Here is a 14,649-nt window from a genome sequence, read left to right on the forward strand (position 1 = left end):
CAGTCAGCTGTTTTGTTTTTTTTTCTATTGTATTTTTTTCAGTAACTAGGCTGTGGCGGTCACTCTGTGTAATTTTTTTTTTCACTGTTCCAGAAGGCGAAGTGTATTACTCAAAGACTGCTCCTTCTGGAGCTGCAGTTTGCCAGAAAATAGGTGTGAGGTTGCACAAGAAAGAAAAGGAAAAGAAAGTTAAAAAAAAAGGTAATTAAAAGATCTTAAAGTCCGTCTCTAATTACCCATCTTGCAAAATCCACTTTCTGTTACCATGGTAATGGTTTATATGTATTCTTCCTTTGCCTGTACCAGCAGATCTGTAGTTATTTGCACTTTTTCTGTCTACAGTTTTGTTTCACAGCAGGGTGATTAAGAAAATCCACAGTGATTTTTTTGTGTAAATTCCATCAGCATAAAGGAAAGAATCTCTATTGATACAACTGGCTTTAAGATTTATGTAAAATATTGTGAATATTCTGTGTTCAAATATAGCAGAAGCTTTCAAAGCTTTTTCTGAGTTCTTTCTCAAGTTTAGCCAACTGATGAAAACTTCTTGACAGCCAGAAAAACCAGAAGAAAAAAAAAAGGCCTTGACCTTTTCTAGCCGTGTTGCTTTGTGCACGTCTCCTTGTGCTTCTTCACCTGCTTTCAGCTTCATTTTTTTGTATCTTCAAAAGGTGCCTGGAAACCATGCAAGCATCTTTTAAGAAAAGGGTGACTATTTTCCACCAAAACTTTAAGTCATGGAATGGTTTGTGTCTGAAAACCAGATAATTATCCAAGCAAAGTCCCACCGTGCACCTTCTCTAATTGGCTGTCAAAGAGTTGAACAAAAGAAAGGGCACAAAGGACAAAGAAAAAGGAAAAAATTGCAACCAAATACAGGCTCCTTTACTACTGGTTACAAAGTTGGGGACTGCAGCTGTTTGTTCGATCTTTTTTTCTTTTCCATCCACCTTTGTTCAACACATATGCCCTTTAATCAGTACACAATGATGAAAATACAATGCTGTGCATAAGTCAAGATTTCAATATTAACCCCTTAACTGTCATGATCATGACACGCGTTTGCTGATGGAACGACCCATTGACTTGTGTAAGGATTTTGAGGGTGTCAGATAAAAAGGTTAATACAAAACAATTTTAATATGCATTTGTTATTAGATTTTTTCATTTAGAATAAAGCAGTATTATAACATTTACGTAAACAAGTACTTCCCAAAGAGTCAGTGGCATTCTTCATGAAGTAGACGATCAGATGAAGGATTTTTACATTTCTGAGATCCCGTGTGACGCTTTTGATTACTTTTCTTTTTATTTTACCAAAGGCAATATTTTCTGATACAGCTACATTGCTTTATGTAGTTCTTTTTTAAAATCAGCTTCTGTCCCATCTTGCTCACATTTCTTACATTAAATCCTTGCAAACTATGATGTCTTGTTCTAGACAGAAAATGAAGAAACTAAAGTCTGGAGATCACCCTTAAAGACCACAAGTCAGTTTTCATCGAGGCAAACGGTATTTGCAGTTGTTTAAAACTTTTGCATATTACTGTAGAAGAGGAGGATTCCGCTTCTTACCTTTCCTCACGATTCTGGCCAACACACACTCTCCCACCGTGGCGAGGTGTTGGGTTGCTGCAGGAGCGTTGACGCACCTGAAAACCGATGCCACAACTGGTGCTGCAAGGGGACCAGGAAGTCCAGGGAGTCCAAGCTCCATTTCTATGATGATACACAAAGTAACATCAGTCTCGGACATTCGCCAGAAAGACAAATAAAATATCAGTTTCTTACATTTATTCGGCCTTGGTACAGTACTACTAACTTGAAGAATAATGAACATGACTTGAACTTTCTGACTCGAACACAGTGGTGAGTAAAACTATAGTTATACAACCACTCTCACATACAAATGTCAATGTCTTTCAGAAAAAAAAGATAAAATACACAATGATGTTTCATACATAAAATAGAAACACAAAACTCAGAGTAATAAAGGTCCTTGGGGAAAAAATGTCTACAGTTCTTTTCTAGAAATGTCGCCCTATATATTTAATCTAGGTGCTAGCAATTAGAGAATTCAGTCCTCTTGAGTCCTAAAGATGGTGTAGTGGGCTGTAAAAGATTCTGATTAGATGACCTCAGGTCAATCAAGCAAGCTTCCATCTAAAGCTCTAAAGGTAAGGTCAAGTTTATATATATATATGGATTCTAAAACTGCCTGGTAGCCACAAATCAAGTTACAAATTCTTTTGTTCTTCTATTTAAGAGAACTCCAATAGTCCCAGGAGAGTTTTGAAGATGCCCTTTCTCATTTAAAACAAACATTCCTTAAAAGAATAAAAAACTGTTTCTAATTATGTTTGAGGTACAAGTTCCAGGTACAAAGCTCCTTTAAATATGACAAAAAACAGAGACTATTTCTATGAGAATCTTAAAGAACCATGTGATTGTTTTTAGGCCACTGTCTGGTGGAACACCTGAAATTGCAGCTTTATATGATCTTAGGTGTGATTGTGACTCAACCTCTTCTTAACGTAGGTAAAGAAGTTCATTAAAGAGGGTTCGAATGAGTATTAATTATTCAGAAGCAGGTGAAATTATCATGTGACTGGAAATGTTATTTTTCTCCATGCACGAGGTAAGTTGGAAAGCATCAGTTTCTCTAAACTCAGTATTTAACTCAGAGTGTTAAACCTTTAATGAGGAAGTGTGAAAAAGCTCCAATGTTCAATCAACACTTGTAAGCTCAAAGTAACAGAATGAAAATGTCACAAAAAATTATTTGCATGGTGTTGATCTCTAATGACTGGGTGTGAGGATATAGGGGTTATATCTGTTAAATTTTTACAATATTTAAAAATTATAAAGAAGAACAGCATCAGAATAATATACCTGGAACAGTTGGCGACTTCAACGCTGATCCCATAGCACTTCTGGCCACCACACTGAGGGGTGGGGTTATCGCAGGCTCTCGTCCGACACAGACAAGCACCTGAGCTGCCTCCATCATTGTGGGTGCAGGTGGACCAGCCAGACCAGGCACCAAAGCCCCCATCGACTGTAACATTACGGACCTGTTAGTGACAAACAGGACCAAAAATAAAACACTTTGAAAGTCATGTTTTTTTGTTGCTTTTTTCTCAGAAATGGGTCATTGCATCAGTGTGGCTTTCAGGAATATGCTGCTCTGGGAGATCATTGGTACAGAAGGGTGGAAACAAAAATCAATTTTCCTCAAATAGATGCAAAAAAAAATAAAAAATCCATTACATCGTCTGCTGAATGTCAAAAATTGAGCAGTTGTCTGCTATAACCATAAAGTAAGACAGAATCTGCTGCATGGTATAATGGAATTCCAAAACAGAAAAAGAGAGACTCGGAATATGCACATTCATAAAACACCAATACATGGAAACAAAATGGGGCCTCGTCAATGAATACATGAAGCAAAACAGAATCAAACTGGAAGGATCAGATATTAGAAGAGCAAAAATTACAAGCGTGATGACCTGGTTGTAAGGGCCAATCGACAGATTCAGCACTGAAGATGCTATGAGCCCGGGTTGGTACAACATTTCAGGATAATTTCAAAATGCAAAAGCATCATCACACCAGCGGAAGAGAGCGTGATCATTATCTGTTTGGCAGAAGCCTGGCCTCTGCTCTTATTGGTAATTGAATTTTGCTGTGTGCCTAAATGAGAAACGCTTGGACTGGGCACACAACATCTGCAACAATGGGCAGCCAAGGAAGCAAACAGCTACACAGATGCAGCCAATAAAGCCGATATTGCAGCATCACTCAGGCTGAAAGTGTGAGTGATTTGGTATTTGTGTATTGTCTACTGAATTATTTACTTCAGGTTGTACAAGATGTAATATTCAATAACTGATCCACACTGCATGGCTTTTATAAGGAAAATAATCATAATTTACTTTAATGTTTATATGTCGGAAGAGAAATAACAGAGTCTAGATATTATATAAAATCTAAATCTATAACAGATTCCAGTGGCAAAAGAGAGGCCTATTCATTTTTACAAAGTTTAACATCACACATGCAGAATAGGAGGCAAGAGTTCAAAAAGCTGTGAGGGATGTCAATTTTACTTGAATCAAAATATTAATCTGGGATTAAAACCTCCTTGACGGGCTAACAGCAAAACTGCCTTCTTTTAAAAGTAAAACGTCTTTCACCACAGATATACGACTGTAATGCCAGATGGCACTTGTGAATTCGTTGGTGAAGCACACATCTCCTATCTCTGCCTACACAACACTTCTCAGTATGCAAAACCTTGGCTGGCTTTTAACTTTAGACCATCACTTTGCAGAAGTATGCAGCCGAACAGACACTAAGCCAGTTATATAAACTTTTGCACACCGTTAATGGACTCATAGGGTGTGCAAGTGTAATGGTGATTAAAGAAATGTTCCATTATTTTTTTCTTTTCACATCTTGTTGATTAGTTATTTTAAACAGATATATTTATTTTTCTTGTCTGGACTTCAGTCTCTGCATAATACGTCTATTTCTTGTTCTCAGTGTTACGTTTTAGAAATAATGGAGCAATACTGTATTCATCTATTAGTGTTAAAGTATCAACTCAGATGATTGACATTTACAGGCATTTTTTTCCCCCGAGAATACACTAGAGGGACTATTTATCGCTTCTGCCTAGGGGTTCCTTTGGTTTACCAGAATTACGTAGCTGTTTCTGTTTAGGAGAAAGTTGAAAATTTTAGTCCTGGACCTAAAAACTCTTAGCCTGGTAAAACCCAGCCCCTGGTTCTGCAATTAGATTTAAACACAGTGTCTGAGGAGGTGTGTGAAGTATTGGCTGTAGTACTTTTTTGCCATCTCTTTACAGTTCAGCATGACCTCAAGATGAACTGACTACAACATCAATTTCTGGGAAAACTGGTAACTGTATCACATGTTTTCCACTTGAGAATAATCTTTCTCTCTGGTGAGTGACAGACTTCAAGTAGTGCTTTTAAATCTTCCCAGATTGACAAGCAGTGAAAATTACTTTCCTTGGGTCTGTTGATGTCTTTGGTGGAATGCTAACAATCATGTACTCTATGCTCCATCCCGGCAAAGTGTAAACCTTCTGGTTTTAGACATGTGCAAAACAGCACATTTAATTTGTTTATTAGGTTTAATCAGATTCTATGTCTTTAAAGTACAAAGTTACCACTGTTTTTCCATTTTGTGTGATCCTAATAGGGGAAAAAAATCAATACAATAGTAGAAGGATATGGCTGGCTGCATTTTGCTTACTGAAGTTGCAAGTAAAGAACAGCTTTAAAAAATAGGTTGTGATTTTCTTTTCTGATGCTTTTCTATAGATGACTGAAATGTTATTAAGAATAATTCTCGTAGAGAGGAGACCGAGGATTGTTTGTGCTTACGATTTATGCTAAGATAAGCATATAGTGTCTAGAGTCAAGCTACATATTTAATAAGCCAACATGAGTGGTATCAGTTCCCCTGTCCGTATTCCATCCAATAAATCATATTGCAGAAAGATAAAGTATTTTAAATAATGAAAAACATACAGTAGAGTTTATGTTTTCTATTTGTTTTACAGTCTTTATTTAAACATAGCTGTTTATGCATAGATTATTTATCTCCAAGAATAAAGGATTTTTCCTCAGAGGCTTGAGTGTCAAATATTCATTTAAAGCTCCGATGTGCTTTGCTTGTCAATAAGGTCCACATGAAAGACAAAGGGAGTTAATATCTCTCAAACAGAAAAAAAGTGTGATAGACTGTAATATGTCCCTAAAGGAAGAGAGTGAAATGTTGCTGCAAGCTTCTGCATAGATAATTCACTTCAACTAGACAGACAGCAAGCCTATAATGTGTTCTTCTATTCATCCATTTTTTTTGTACCCGCTAATCTTCGCAAGGTCATGGTTCCGATCTCCAGTGATCACTGGGCGTGAGACGGGGTACGCCGCCAGTTTTTCACAGGGCACCATAGATGCATGCAGGACACACACTCATGCAACACACACACACACACACACACACCCCTGAGGTTGGTTTTGAATTGACATGCATTCTTCTGGAGTGCGGGGGAAAACCCATAGGACATGGAGACAACCCAAACACGGATGACAAGAAAGACCCCAGTCGGAATCCAAGTTAAGGATCTTTTTGATGAAAGGCAGGACTCTTAACAACTGAAGCTGTTGATAAAGCTATTGTTGTAATACTGTCTTTTTTTCATGTGATCTACTCTTTGTTCAGTGCTTTAGTGTTTACTTATTTTTTCTTGTGATAATTATTATGGTCAAACACTCCAGTTTTAGTTTCACAAGATCACTGGACATAAATGAGGATCACTGTCCCAGATGCAATCTGCAGTCTGATTTTTTAAGCTTTGTTTACTCATAACGGCATCTTCATCTCCGAGTGGCCTTTTAGACCATGACGATACCGGACTAGTTGTGGTGTGAATAATGATGCCCTCTTACAAGGGTTATTTGGTTGGCTCTCACATTTTGCATGAAAACATATCCTTCACAGTTTATCATGACATGATCCCGAGTTTTATAACCTCCCTAAAGCTGCAGTAGGGAGTTGCAAGAAAACAGAGGACTTTACAAGTCCTTCTCCTTGCTGTCTGCTGTGTTACTGCTCTCAGAGTAAGAAGAGAGGTTATGTATCTTTTTAAATAGCATATGTAAATATCAAGTTTCAATTGCATGTAAATTTAAGTGCTGCAACACAATATAACCACATAGATGTGACAGGATCTTTGCTAAAGAATATTTAAACTAAGCATTCCACATCCCTCTGCATGCTTCATCACCTACAATTGTGAGACACCTTTTTATTAAAGAATAAATCTGATCAGCAGATAATGGAAACTTCTAGTTATTGTACAATAGCAAAGCCAGCTTGTCTTTGCTTTGCTCTAAAGGACTAATGTGCAAATCCGTTGACATTTCAGTTAGGATTTATGCAGAAATATGGGAATTACAAAGTGTAATATGCAAAGATCATAGGGCAGACTCATACTCACTGGACATTTTGTGATGCTCTGCTCCCACTGGCTCATTCTGACACTTTCCTCCAGGGTGGTGCATTTTTTCAGCAACAAATCCCAGCCACAATACGGGTCCCTGGCTCCTACGCAGGCTCTAAAGGGTAGGAATACAATGACCCTATTAGAGAGGTTTTGTGAGTCTGTTGTGTCACACAGATGTCTGTGCCTTAGAATGGCATAGATTCAACTAGATAGAAGGAGACAATTGATGAAGGTAATAAGTGGTGGTTTCAATGTCTTATTAAAGTATAAGAGGCAGCAGAGATTGGATGGTAGCAGAAAGTATAATTGAACATGTCAGAGGAGAGAAACAGACAGAAAAAAGAAAGTGACAGAACAAATGAAAGCACTATTAAAGCTAGGAAAAAAATATGTAGCATTGCCCCAGAATGTAGAACATGATCATGCATTGGGCCCGACATCATAAAATTCTTCCTTGATGTAGTGTACTGACTACATTTTCAACATCAGCTCAGATAACATTCAATGCAAGGATATTTCAGTATATGTATATATTGTGGCATATGTCTTTCCAGTAACTGCAGCACATGGTTTGTTGAGAGTAATAAAGCTACTCTTTTCATATAAAGACAAGGCTGTGGTGACAGTGCGGTGACATATCTTTCGGCCGCAGGCATCAACGTTGCATGGCATGCCCTGGTGGAAACAGTGATTTTTTTTTTTTTTTTTCTGAGAGGTTTCATAACAAAGAGACAATACAGTCACAATCTAGAATGAATGAGTAAGAACCAAGTGATTCACATGCTTTAGTATCCATCCCAGTGACAGTTCTAAAAAAGAGAAAGGGCTGGTGCTTCTGTGTAAAAATGATGGTGCTGTATTATTATGTGGCTGAGGAAGTGTTTGGGCCAATATGAGAGATGACAGACAAAATTCTGCTTCTTGTAAAATCAAAGTCATACACAGTATAAGTAAAAAGGTGTAAAGTGTATACTGCACAGTACAAGGACAGTACAAGGACATACTTTATACGTGATTGACATTTCTCAAAGTCCTTTTTCATTGATCCTAGATAATCTTTAAATTATCTGAGCAACAACTTGGGTATTTTTTTTTAGCTGCGGGCCATTATTGTCGATATGATCTGAAATTGATGCCTAAATTATATATCACTTGCATCTAGTTGCATCTGTAAATAAGGAACAAGAGTTCACATTGTGCGGTATTGCTCCACAAGAAATAAAAAAGACAAGATGTGCCACTCTATAAATACAAGGTGATGGTAGTACCGAATGACACGAGATAAAAGAAAAAAAGGAAAAAACATCAGGGTCTATTTTCCTGAGGGGCTTGGGGTCTTCCAAATTATGCATCCACACAACAAAACCACAAAAAAGGCATCATTCCAATATTTCAAGCCTGTCTCTAAAAGTAATGTCAAAGATAAAACATAACTATTAGCAACTGATGCGTGTCCTTGGTGAAGTTTCTTTTATCCGTTTTGTCTGTTCTAACTTTTTCAGCCTTCATATAAAAAGAGAAATAGTGAATGTGATGAAGTGACTGCATTACGTATTACAGAGCAACGGCTGTAATATGATGCATTAAGGCTGCGGTGTGCAACGGTAACGGTGCAACGGAATAATGAAGGTGTAATTTGTCAGCCAATGATAGATAGGATACAAATCTTGATTGGCTTTTACACCCAAGTTTGGCAGTATTTATTCAGAGATGTGGCAGCCTAGAAGACAGACAGAAACTCAAAATATCTGATTTAACTTCGGAACGCTGCACGAGGCAGAAAGCACATGGTTTTGCGCATGGGTCAATCAGCTGGGGAGGCAGTCAGAGGACATCCACAAGCACCTCCAGTGGATCAGACAAAGCTGATTTGCAGGATTTAAAGTTTTAGCTCAGGCCTGGTACTCTCAGATAAAAACCATCTTATGAAAAAGAAAACAAAATACAGCTTGAAAACTTTGTTTGCACATTTGCCTTTGACAGCTCCCATTGAGATTAATAGTGTTTTCTTTGTTCACGGACTCACTCTCTGCTCTTGTGGTAGCTGCATCTCTTGAGCGGTATCTTGATGACCTGGTCCCTGAAGCCCACGTAAAGCTCGCTGCGGCTGTGCAGGATCAGCAGGCTCCGTATCGGCTGCCTCTTCCTGGGCGGGAACAACTCGATCTCCTCCAATAGGCAGCTCCCCGTGGACTGGTTGAGAGGAGACAGCACTTTTCTGATAGTGCCATAATCTGGAAGAGAAAGTCGGGAGAAGAGAGGATTATGTCACAAAGAGGAAAGAGGGACCGATAATACACAAGAGAAAAGGTAAAGTAATGGGGGAAAGAGCAAAAGGAAGGGCAGGATAAGAATAACAGAGGGTTTGAAGAGGAAAACCAACAAATAATGTATGCTGAATGGGAAGAACTACACTCAACACCGTGAACTACAGAACAATCGCTTCCTTAAGGAGGCTGTGGAAAGACGAATAAAAGAGAAATGGATGTACAAAGCCTGGTTAAAGCATCAATATGCAGCACTGCAGACATAACGAAAGAGTTGATGAGGCACCTGAATGCATGATTTCTGGCCTACTTTTTCTTAAGGGAATATTCTAAGGGATGAAGCTGCTTTGTATCTATAAAAGAGAGTGAAATGTGTGGAAAAGTGTGGAAATCTGTGTCACCGTGAATGTATTCTGACCTTTAATTTTGTAAGGTAGGCTCAGAGAGACACACTTTGAGGCAAATTTTCTTTTGGGAGAGCTAAAACAAACATAATCCATTATACTTGCAGTCCCCTGGGCGAGCCAAAGGTAATTAGGTGTACAGTGGAGCCATAGGAAGAAGTGCAAAATGCTAATAGGTAACTTAAAGGCATGAAATGTAAAAGTTAAGTTTTGCCCCAAGCAGTGTGGTCAGTAATGCTGCAGCAGCTTGAGGTAATACATACAATAAGAGACTTGAACCTTTCAGAATAAAAACCTGTTTTACTGTTTTTTTGTTAAACTTCTCTGTATTTCATTGGGATTTTATGTGATAGAACAACACAAAGCAGTGACAGTTATGGCCTTCATAGAGTAACAAAAAGAAAGCCAATGTTGAAAAGAAAACACAATCATTTATAGTACGATACTATCAGCAAACTATAAATGATTTCCCCACAATAATGCCAAACTTGGAAAAAGTTGCTCTGGTCGGACGAAACATCACCTTGAACACGCAATCCCTCTTATGACATGGCAGCAACATGTTGTGGTGACTGTATTTAGCAACGGCAGGGAAAATGTTTAGAGTTTAAAGAAAGTTGGAGGGAACTAGACACAGAACAGTTCTTCATGAAACCTTGTTTATGGTTGCAAAGGACTTTACACTGCGGCAGAGTTCTGCCCTTTAACAGGCACATGCAACCAGAGATACACTAAAAAAGATTAGGTCGCAGCATATCAATGTGCTATGCATGAATGAGCCTAAGCCCAGACAAATCCATAAACATTTCATCCAGTCTCAATACTTTGCAAAGAAAAATTAAAATAAATTAGATTCTCACAGCTGCAATTTCACCATGAAGGGATTTTGCAAAGTATTGATCCAGAAGGCTTAACACAAAGGCATTCACTATTTACATATTTAGTTGTGTAAAAATCTTTCTTCTGCTTCACAGTGATTTATTTGATTTTATTTTGTTCTATCACCTTAAATTCCCAATGAGACATGTTGAAGTTTGTGATTGGATTATGAAAATAAATGGTTAAAGGAGCGTAAATATTTTTACAAGACAATGTAAGGGAAATTCAACTTTAACTGTTAGAACTTGATTTGTTAAAATACATTTGCTAAGTTGTGGCCAATTTGGCAAATTATTATTATTTTTTTACTTTAGCAACTTATATGCTTACAAAGTTGTGTGCAGAACTTTATTTATGACCCTTCTGTTAAACTGATTGAATTTAATTTTGTTTTTTTTTTTTAATTATTACTCTATCCTGGTTCTTATTTTCTTTTTTAATAAATTTTCTTTGTGTGGCAGAATAAAACGGCTCATTCTGAAGCCTAAAATATCTCATACTGTCCTATTATCTAATTTGGCATGTATTAAAGTGCTGCTGTGTTCATTTGGAGGCGTGTACTTTAACGTTTCAGATTCTTTATTCCATCAAATCTACCACTGAGAAAGAAAAATGAGCAGCAGGAAATACTAAGGAGGCTGAATAACAGCTTCACTGCTCTGCTCAGCAAGCTGCACGGTTGTTTGAAAGAACCTCACACTTCGACATCTTTGAACTCCCGGCTGGAGCTATTAGATTTCCCCACAATGGCCCCAATCAGTGGGGTGCGTTTAGGCGTTAATAACAGCGTGTGATTAGGTACAGTATGAGTGCAAGCCAATGGCCCTGGCAGGGGTTCAGATGTTTTCATTAGTGTCTGGTTAGTGTCTGGGGAACTTGCAGTGTGGGCAGCTCTGGTTCAGTGCTGCATTGATCACAGTAGCATGCAAACAATGAGAAGGGAGTTTTTGAGGGAGATGCCAAGCATGGAGGAAGTGAACTGGAACAGATTGCAAGTTTGTGTGTGTGTGTGAGAGAGGGCGTGTACATATGCATGTATTATACGATATGTGAAATATCCTAAAATAACACCGACTCTTTAACAGGAGGATCATGTTGCCATTTCCCAGCGGGCTTTTTTTGGTACTTAGTAGAGCAAAGTGGGTCACTGCATTCAAAATTCTGCTCAGCACACCTGTTTGTCGCCCATGTTACATTACAACAACTCATCAAATAATAACAGGTAAACTGGAGACCTTTTGTTGCCATTTTCTGCAACTTGCCAAGTCTAACATCATCGCAGGATCACACCAGTTTGATCAAACAATGTACTGATAAGCAGATGGTGCCAAACGTACACATCGGACAGAGTAAATGTGTAATGACCGCACATGTGTCATTTGCCCACCGCTTGTCTCTTTTTAGACATGACTATTGGCTGTTTTATGGTGCATACAGAAGAGGGATTACATTTTCATGAAAAATGCTTCTTCTGTTATCTATATGTGTGCATTTCAGTGACTGCATGAGGGTTTCGTAACATATGTGGAACATGTGTAGGTAAAAGGTCATGAAGCTCATGTCAAAGCAAAAGCTTTGATGTCTTGATGATGTTGATACAGATTGACTGGTATTGTTCTTCTTACGAGAAACTTCTTTCATGTGCAGAGTGCATTTCAAGGCCTTCGAGCTCCTAGGCCTTTTTGTTTTTTTTAAGAACCATCAATATTCACAGCAATAAAAGTAAGGATGAATAAAACACTGAGACAATGTGTGCATTAAGGTCTCAGTCCTGAGCAGTTCTAAAACATGTAAGTAATTATACGGTTAGATTCTGTTCACTATTTTAGTTACCACAAAATTTAATGTATTTCATTGTGTGTTTTTTTTTTTTAATATCTCCAAATTAGTCAAACTGGATGTCTATGAATATTAATTTTGAAGTCTTGCCCCAGTTTCTTCTTTCAATCTAAAAATACTGTATATATACTGTATATATTCATAGCTATTATAGTATGTATAGGTAGAAGTGATTACAATCCAGTCATTTTTGCCTTTCCTTCAACAACATAAATTTGTGTAGAGCCACAAAATGTGCATTGGCCCTCAAAAAACGTTAGATTATTTCGTTTTATGACTATGTAGTGCAAATAATTTTGCTTGCATTTCTATTTTTTGATTTAGGGACAAGTGTGAATGTCAAACATCAACAGGAAAAATGAATAAGTGTTCCTATTGGATGAAACCATGAACAACAACTTGTTCCTATATTTTAAAACTTAAAACATATAGTAACCTTTCAAAAACAAAGGGAAGACTGCGTGAGTTTAATTCTAAACCTAAAAGAACAACTTTCTCCTGTACTACTGACACAAACAGATTTTCTTATTAGAAAAAAAAGGTTGTTCTGAGGTACTTACCAGTGGCCAAATAAATGATGTGGAACAGTGTGTCTTTCCCTTGTACCACATCCACTGCTATATGAGTGAAGCGCACATTGTCTTCCATGAAATAAGGAACAGGGACCACTGGCTGGACCACCTCATGCATCAGCAAAAACTTCTGTGCATCCTGCAGGTTTCTTTGAGTCAGGTTTACATAGGAGCCAGAGTTGATGGTGCCGCACTGTACAGATGGAAAAAGTTTGGAAGAATATGACATTAGACTTCCATTACATTCATAGAAGTCTAGGGTTTTAAGGATTACAGGATAATATGCCTAGGGATTTTTTCAGAAATAAACCAAGACATGGAAATTTAAGGGAAGGAGTGATTTAATGAACAAGTAGGATCATTGCCTCTAAGTTGGTTTGCTATCCTCAAAACTTCAAGGCTTTGTAGTCACAGAGTTTGATGGGAAGAGACTGAATGAGTGATTCACTGAGTGGGTAGTTATCTCTTTTATGAGATTTCTCACTCATATGCATACATATTGCTGGTAAGCTTTATTGCTACTTGGAAAATAATATTTCCGGATTGTGTCATTCTTCAGCTCAGAAATGATAACTTCAAAAAGTGTCTGAGACCTCATTGTTTTCATTATTAATATTTTTAAAGAGACTCACAGGGAATTTGTATCAGTCAAAGATGGACAAGCAATGATTTAGTAGTGAGGAAATCTGTTGTCACAAAGTGACAATAAATAAATGCATTTTTCTGGCTTTATTGTTTCATTCTGGAGACAAGTTTTGATTTCTTAAAGGTAGTAAGATTCATAGTTATAATCTAAAATGTTTAATACTTAAGACTAAGTTTATCCAGGGGTAGTAATTACAAATGCACATCAATAGATTACTACTTCTAATCATGAAATGCAAAAAAATTCCCAAAAGTTAAATCTATATTTTTGGATGTATCATGGTAAAATGTAAAAATTTAAAACTGGACTGTATACTTTTGGATGGCACTGTACGTAGCTAATGTTTGCCTACAAAAAGCCATTTCCATGATATGATGCATCTGGTGTGAATTTCTTCCTCTTCTAAGTGGAGAGGACAAGGTGCAGGACAAAGCCAGCATAGCTAAGGGAAAACTGGGAAACTAAAGCTAACCAAGCGTAAAAGATATCCCATGATGAGCTCAGGATTTTGAATTGAGGCATCTTTCACAAAGAACAGGCTTCCACCAGAACACAGAGCAGAGAAAACAAAAATACGTCTTGTATGGCAATTACACCACCCAAAACAGACTGCTGCTGTTTTAATTATGGTATTGTATTGCATTTTCTCATCTCCAGGCTAACAGTACACCTTTTTACTGCTAAGCTGAGGCTGAACTCTGGCTGGTGATTTGTTCCTGGGAGACAAGCTTCAACGGCAGCATTATGGACACGTTATACAGATCAATCCTCGGCCTTTAGTGAGCTGACAAACGACTATCATGAAGGGCTTCTAGTCTGGTGAACGGATCAGTGCTCTTGCAAGTTCAGAATGTGAGAAATTGCAGCCCTGAAAGACTACAAGACATTCAAGACTGTGCTTGCCAGTGTCTCAAATAATCATCCTGCCCCTGGCGAAAAAAATATGTTGAATGTTTGCAGTGTGGATGTTCAGTAATACACGTCTAAAGTTTCCCTTTGT

At 37.8% G+C, this 14,649-nt stretch overlaps 1 protein-coding gene across 4 annotated transcripts in view; it reads right to left on the reverse strand.

Annotated features, from left to right (window-relative positions):
- Window positions 1-14,649, reverse strand: part of sema5a (sema domain, seven thrombospondin repeats (type 1 and type 1-like), transmembrane domain (TM) and short cytoplasmic domain, (semaphorin) 5A) — a 151,183-nt gene that overhangs the window by 49,264 nt on the left and 87,270 nt on the right. For all 4 annotated transcript variants that reach the window (XR_004337338.1, XM_032551350.1, XM_032551352.1 and 1 more), the window contains exons 10-14: window positions 12,992-13,196; window positions 9,069-9,276; window positions 7,037-7,154; window positions 2,893-3,074; window positions 1,576-1,719 (exon numbers count right to left, since the gene is read on the reverse strand). Coding sequence is in view for 3 of the 4 variants with exons in the window: in XM_032551350.1 (XP_032407241.1) it covers window positions 1,576-1,719; window positions 2,893-3,074; window positions 7,037-7,154; window positions 9,069-9,276; window positions 12,992-13,196 (857 nt within the window). In the remaining variant the exon portion in view is untranslated. The remainder of the gene's footprint in view (window positions 1-1,575; window positions 1,720-2,892; window positions 3,075-7,036; window positions 7,155-9,068; window positions 9,277-12,991; window positions 13,197-14,649) is intronic.

The sequence above is a fragment of the Xiphophorus hellerii genome, chromosome 21, assembly GCF_003331165.1.
Source record: "Xiphophorus hellerii strain 12219 chromosome 21, Xiphophorus_hellerii-4.1, whole genome shotgun sequence".
Classification (NCBI taxonomy): domain Eukaryota; kingdom Metazoa; phylum Chordata; class Actinopteri; order Cyprinodontiformes; family Poeciliidae; genus Xiphophorus; species Xiphophorus hellerii.